The sequence below is a fragment of the Triticum aestivum genome, chromosome 2D (genome assembly GCF_018294505.1).
Source record: "Triticum aestivum cultivar Chinese Spring chromosome 2D, IWGSC CS RefSeq v2.1, whole genome shotgun sequence".
Lineage (NCBI taxonomy): Eukaryota > Viridiplantae > Streptophyta > Magnoliopsida > Poales > Poaceae > Triticum > Triticum aestivum.
Genome location: NC_057799.1, coordinates 336129918 through 336137279, shown reverse-complemented (window position 1 = coordinate 336137279; position 7362 = coordinate 336129918). Strand labels below are relative to the sequence as shown.

Genomic DNA, 7362 nt, shown 5'->3' with positions numbered 1-7362 from the left:
TTCCGATGATGGGCTTCCTCAAATGCCTGAGGTTTTCATGAGAAAGCAAGTTGGATGCACACCCACTTAGTTTCCAGTTTGAGCTTTCATACACATATATCTCTAGTACATCTGTTGCATGGCAATCCCTACTCACTTGCATCGATATCGATTGCTGGGTTTGCCTAGTTGATGTGAGACTTTCTCTTTTTTGTCTTCTCCTCACAACACCTTATATTCCACCTATAGTGCTATATCCATGGCTCACGCTCATGTATTGCGTGAAAGTTGAAAAGGCTTGAGAACATTAAAAGTATGAAACAATTGCTTGGCTTGTCATCGGGGTTGTGCATGAAGAAATACTTTGTGTGATGAAGATGGAGCATAGCCAGACTATATGATTTTGTAGGGATAACTTTCTTTGGCCATGTTGTTTTGAGAAGACATGATTGCTTTATTAGTATGCTTGAAGTATTATTGTCTTAATGTCAAATGATAGACTATTGCTTTGAATCACTCGTCTCTTAATATTCATGCCATGATTAGATTATATGATCAAGATTATGCTAGGTAGCATTCCACATCAGAAATTATCTTTTTTATTATTTACCTACTCGAGGACGAGCAGGAATTAAGCTTGGGATGCTGATACATCTCTGTCGTATCTATAATTTTTTATTGTTTCATGCCAATATTCTACAAATTTCATATACTTTTGGCAACTTTTTATATTATTTTTGGGACTAACATATTGATCCAGTGCCCAGTGCTAGTTCTTGTTTGTTGCATGTTTTTTTGTTTCGCAGAATCTCCACATCAAGCGTAGTCCAAACGCGATAAAAACTTACGGAGAATTTTTTGGAATATATGTGATTTTTGGGAAAAAGAATCAACGCGAGACGATGCCCGAGGGACCCACAAGCCCTGGAGGCGCGTCCCCCTCCCCAGGGCGCGGCCAGGAGGCTTGTAGCCACCCCGTAAGACAGTTGGTGCCCTTCTTCGGCCGCAAGAAAGCTAATATCCAGATAAAAATCGTGTTAAAATTTCAGCCCAATCGGAGTTACGGATCTCCAGGAATTTAAGAAACGGTGAAAGGCCAGAATCTGGGAAGGCAGAAACAAAAGGAAACAGAGGGAGAGATCCAATCTCGGAAGGGCTCCCGCCCCTCCGTCGCCATGGAGGCCAAGGACCAGAGGGGAAACCCTTCTCTCATCTAGGGGGAGGTCGAGGAAGAAGAAGGAGGGGGGCTCTCTCCCCCTCTCTCCCGGTGGCGCTGGAACGCCGCCGGGGCAATCATCGTGTGACGGCGATCTACACCAACACCTCCGTCATCTTCACCAACACCTCCATCACCTTCCCCCATCTACGTACAGCGGTCCACTCTCCCGCAACCCGCTGTACCCTCTACTTGAACATGGTGCTTTATTCTTCATATTATTATCGAATGATGTGTTGCCATCCTATGATGTCTAAGTAGATTTTTGTTGTCCTATCGGTGATTGGTGAATTGCTATGGTTGGTTTAATTTGCTTGTGGTTATGTTGCTGTCCTTTGGTGCCCATCATATGAGCGCGTGTGGATCACACCATAGGGTTAGTTATATGTTGATAGGACTATGTATTGGAGGGCAAGGGTGATAGCAGCTTCAGCCTAGCATAGAAATTGATGCATACGGGATTGAAGGAGGACCAATATATCTTAATGCTATGGTTGGTTTTACCTTAATAAACGTTAGTAGTTGCGGATGCTTGGTAATAGTTCCAATCATAAGTGCATAAAATTCCAAGTAAGGGATGACATGATAGTAGTGGCCTCTCCCACATAAAACTTGCTGTCGGTCTAGTAACGTAGTCAATTACTCAGGGACAATTCCGCAACTCCTAGCACCATTTTTCCACACTCGTTAAACTAACATAATTGTTTCTTTACCTAAACAGACCCTAGTTTTTATTTACGTGCTCTTTATTATCTTGCGAACCTATCCTACAACACCTACAAAGTACTTCTAATTTCATACTTGTTCTAGGTAAAGTGAACGTTAAGCGTGCGTAGAGTTGTATCGGTGGTCAATAGAACTTGAGGGAATATTTGTTCTACCTTTAGCTCCTCGTTGGGTTTGACACTCTTATTTATCGAAAGGGGCTACAACTGATCCCCTATACTTGTGGGTTATCAATATAAAGTGACATACAAAACATACAAGATTGGTAATATAATAGCATGAAACAATCAAAAAAATGTGTTGGAGACGTATCACCCACCCACAGGTCACACCAAGTGGTGGAGCTTCAGCAAGGCCATCCTAGGCAGTCGCCCCCCCCCCAACCAACCGTAAAACCAGCCCAAACTATGGTCCCCTAACTTACTACTACGAAGGTTATGACGAAGAGCTTTTCATATATAGCTAGGTCGAGGACGCAGCCCATTGCCCCACCAATAAATTAGCCTAATCATCGCCTCGGTCACACCCCAAGCAACCAAGAGGCTACGTGTCAAGGAGCTTAGGGTATCGAAAACGTCGGTCCCCCAAAACGGACATTGTATTGACCGCGGTCTTGTCCGCGGACAGTGATACGAAAGTCGGCCATGCAATTGTCCCCTAAAAATTTGCCTTTATTATTCTTTTAAGTCCGAGGGCTCAAAATAATAGCATATCAATAGTTGTTCAAATTTAAGTAGTACAATCGTTTTCAAATAATATAGTTCAAACTTGAATTCAAATCAGACATGTGTTCTAGTTGCTCCCTTTAACTACTCATATATGCTCAATCAAATCTTCCTTGAGTTTTTCATGAGTTGCGCAACGCGAATTTGTTGATACATTTGAACAAACTAATCAAATATGGCCGGATTCTGATGTGGAAGTTGGGTAGGATCCTCTATATGTTCTCAAATTCCAGAACAGCAGCAACATCTTCACCATCATCCTCCACGACATGTTGTGCATAATCACACAACATGTCATCACCTCCCAGAATGTCTCCAGATCCCATTGTTTAACAGGTCAACAGACAACTGGAAAACAGACTTGGAGCACTCCAAGTGCTCTCTCCACGTGATTTCTAGCTCCTTGTCTTTGGGCAAAGTGAGGTCTTTTCTGACCTATTGTCTCAAAGATAGTCTTGACGAATGTAGCCCACGAAGGATAAATAGCGTTAGCCATATGGTAGCCATCTTGTACTCATGCCCATTGACAGTATAGTTGCAAGAAGAAGTTTAATTTTTAGACAACCTAGCAAACAATGAAGACTGCTGTAGTACATTGATGTCATTGTGAGATCGAGACATGTCAAAAAAAGCATATCAAATCCACATGTCATGTGATTATGAAACTGCTTCAAAAATGATGTTGTGCTTCTTAACATGGCCCTCATATTGCCCTTGTAGAGCTTTTGGGAAGTTCTTTCATCTCTGGTGCATGCAATCAAGAGATCCGAGCAAATAAGGCCACCTCTTGCTTCGGACATTGCCAAGAGTCTTTCGGTGTCCGTGGCAGTTGGTTCTCTCAAGTAGTTAGGTCCAAACACCTTGACCACCGCAGTAAAAAATCTGATCATAACATCTCCGCACGTGCTCTCAGACATCAGATGTAGACTTCCGGAGATACTTGTCCCACAAATCTGCGGTCGTGGCATATGCAAGCATCCACAATGCAGTCATGCATCGTCCATTTTCGTCCTTCTTCAAGATGGACGGGACGCCATTGTAGCATTGTATTGTACTCCCTCGATTCTTAAATATAAGTTTTTAGAGATTCTAATAAGAGATTGCATATAGAGCAAAATGAGCGAATCTATATTATAAAATATGTCTATATACATTTGTATGTGGTTTGTATTGAAATCTTTAGAAACAGAGGGAGTAGCATTGCAGAGACCCATCATTTTTAGCATCCGAAATCACCGAGCGGACGTAAAAGAACCAGAGACCTCCAATGACGTTGGAGCTGACAAGGGCAGTGCGTGCAGGAAGCCGTAGAACCGTAGCTTAGAACGCTTAGATTTCACGATCCAATCATACTGGACTGACAAAATGCACCAGTAGAACAGACTGCAAAACACATTTTTTTATTGGAAAAATCTTGGCCATGCGGAGCTATTGTCTGTACACTCATTGCAACCATGAAACAAAAACGAACTAACGGACCTAATTTTTTTTTCCAATTAAAGATAAAAGAGTCCATCAAATAGCTCTCTATGTTTTCACAAGGTAAATGTGCTTAAAATTTCCCCCTATTTCAGAGGAACCGGAGCCCGACGAAAGCCGGCTCCGCCGCGGTCCGGACGCTCAGGTGAAATCCGGCCGGCCGTGCTGCGACGGGAGCGAATCCAAGCGTGAGCTCGAGCCCTAGTTCTTCGTCCTCCTCCTTTTCGACCTCCTCCGCGTGCTCTGCGGCCGGCTCTGTGCTCTGCTCCTGCTCCTGCTCCGCCTGGCTGACGTGCGACCCCGCCTCGGCCTCCGTGTCCGCGGACGCCTCTTGCTGGCAGTGTGGCTCCACGGGGTCCTCGTGTCGGCTGTCGGAGGATTCGTGGCTCGGAGCACGCTGGAACGCGCCCTCCTGCATCTCCTTGCGGTGTTGACGATCCAGCTCCTCCTCCGCCGTGGGCGCCCGCGGCTGCGGCTGCGGCTTGTTGTTGGAGTCGCTGGACGGGTTGTGGTGGGACGAGGCGGAGGACGCGCGCTTGAAGCGGGTGCGGCCGGGCTTGGCGACCTTGTGGAGCCTCCCGTCGGCGGCTGACGAGGTGGAGACGTGGCGGATGTCGTACGCCTTGAGCGGCGGGGTCCGGTCGGCGGCGGCATCCTCGGAGGAGACCTGGACGATGGGCTTGCCGCTGAGGACGGCCTCGACGGCGGCCTGGCACATCTGCCAGTTGTTGGACCAGAGCAGGCCGACAGAGCCGTAGATGGGATTGACGATCCGGCCGCAGGCCTCGTAGAGGAGCGAGCGGAAGATGCCGGGGCGGAGGCTGTCGTCCGTGCCGGCGTTGATGAGGTTCATGAGCCCCGCGCGGCCGTAGAACTTGGCGAGGAAGACGGTGGCGTTGGCCTGCGCCTCGGGGCTCTTGATCCACTGCAGGCAGGGGCGGATGCTGCAGTCCTCGCTGCAGCCCTTCCGCAGCACGCGGCAGCCGTTGCAGCTAAGCCGCATCGTCGTCGTCGGTCCTTGAGTGTAGTACGTGCTGGAGCCTGCACAGGCAAGGAAACCTAGAAGGAGAAGAAGGTGTCTACGAGGAGAGAGGGAGGGAGAGGAGAGAGGAGGGTGGTGGTGATGTATTGATGTGATGTGAGCTATGCAATCCAGGAGCGATTGATTGTGATGATATAAAGAAGAAGGGAGAGCGGGACGGCGCCAGTGGTTTTGCGAAAACTGGGAACGGGGTGGTGCTGGTATTAGGGTATTGGCCGCGTCGCGAGTCCGAGGAGGCAATTTGATGACTGGTACGTGTACTTGACTGTCTTTGTTTACTTCCACTGGTTACGGGGGTGCATCCCCCCTAGCGAAACATCCCTCCCATTACCGTGGGTGCTCTCTCCGTCCCCGGGTTTGCCCGGCTTCTGGTTTTCCAGGTGGACTTTCTTGCATAATCCAACCAACCAACTATTCAAGCGCCCTTTGATTTATCTATATGTACTTCCTTTGTCCGAAAATATTTGTCCTAAAAATCGGTGTGTCTAGACTTATTTTAATTATAAATACATCCATTTTATCCATTTATAAGACAAGTATTTCTGGACGGAGGGAGTACTACGTATCACTGCATAAATTATTTGGGCTTTTGCTAAATCTTAGGTGCCTGAAATTTTTTCCTCGCGTCGGTTTATTTCTATTATGCAGGATGCCGAAGGTGGGGATGGCGTGAGGAGTGGCAGCGATGAGCGTCGGCCATGCTGAGGCCGAGCCAGGACCTTCCGGAGGCATGGGCGACGCTGCGAGCGGCGGCGAGCTGTCGTGTCCCGGATTGAGGTGAGAAAGAAACTTGGGGGGAGGAGATCGGGGAGCCGTCGGGGTTCGTCCAGATCGAGAGGGGGGAGAGGGATGACCGAGGCAGTGGCCAGCAACGGTGGTGGAGGTGAGGAAGAAACTTAACTGGGAGGCGGTCGAGGGGGGAGGGGGTCGTTGGGGTTCCTCCAGATCGGAGGGGTAGAGGGGTGGTCGGTGTGGTGGCTAACAACGACGTGGGGAGAGAGGGGCGCCGTTGTGAAACAGCACGCGGTAGCGCTCATCGTCTACGCGTGGTGGAGGCCGACGGTTGGGGCGAGGTAGCTAGAGGTTTGCATGAGGAAGAAGAGATAGGGAAGTTGAAGATGAATAGTGATGATCTGTTTTGGGCCGTTGGATTAAGATCTAACGGCTCGTGAGAAAATTGACTAATGGTTGAAATGTTTCCATGTACCTCACATATAGATGGTCCCAAACTATTTCAGAACATCTACAACCAGACACTCCGTACCAGTGCAAAATGTTCGGGTGGCCTCTCCGGTCATAAATTTATCACCCCACCGGACCAGCGAACGCAACCTAAACATCTGGGTTGTCCCGCACACTCATGCATAGCATAATATGGGGGTGGATATGGGGAGGTCCAGATGTGTCCGGACGCGTCCGCCATGTATGCTATGGCCCACCACGACTTCCAAATACCACATCACTGGACGAAGCCCTGGTCAAAGTCCACACTCGGCTGCTTTGCTTCCCTCTCGGTATCCTCCCCTTCATTCACGTCCCCTCTCCTCCACTATAGTCAACTCCGACAGGCACTCTAGGAGCTCCTCTGGCAACAAGTCTAATCACATCTAATATGACGGGCTCTTGAAGGAGGACGGCTCTGACAGCAAGGCTCCTGTAGCGAGGCTCTGAGCGACGAGGAGCTCGCACTTTGCATTTCCATCAAGCGTTCTCGGGTGGATACTGGTGGCATATCAAGCTCTACATCGTTCGCGTAGTCTCTGGTGTCTCGGCGAGGCATTGAGGCCGAGCGCGGTGGCTCGTCGTGGTCTATGTCACTCCAGATCCACTGTCAGGCACGCAACTCCCCTTCCCCTCTAGCCCGAGTTGCTCCCAGGAAACGTTGGGTGCTCATGCCTGCGTCGAGCCACTAGATGAGGATGTCAGAGCAGGAGGCCAAAGCCCCCCGCCGCGAGAGGCAGCAGGGTGCATAGAGGGCGATGGGGGTAGGCTTCTCCCGCACACGCGCGAGATCCGCGCATGTCGACTTGGACGAGAAGCTGTTCCGCGATGTCTTCCGCCGATCATTGACCACCACGGAGACGGACATGAGGCGCCTCCCCGCAAGAACGCGAAGGCAATTCGGCTCGCCATCGAAGAGTTAGAGTGCATCATATGCAAAAGGATACTGCTATGGCCAAGGCGGTACGACACAC

General features: G+C 49.2%; 1 protein-coding gene across 1 annotated transcript; it reads right to left on the bottom strand.

The window, feature by feature from the left end:
* Positions 1–4027: 4027 nt before the first annotated feature.
* On the bottom strand, positions 4028–5348 carry LOC123053033 (LOB domain-containing protein 40). Its single transcript, XM_044476408.1, has one exon. It carries the CDS (start codon positions 5126–5128, stop codon positions 4217–4219), a length of 912 nt encoding a protein of 303 aa, XP_044332343.1. The 5' UTR covers positions 5129–5348; the 3' UTR covers positions 4028–4216.
* Positions 5349–7362: the final 2014 nt, after the last annotated feature.

Coding starts and splice junctions, on each gene's coding strand:
- LOC123053033 (XM_044476408.1), bottom strand. CDS start 5,128: ATGCGGCTTAGCTGCAACGGCTGCCGCGTGCTGCGGAAGGGCTGCAGC.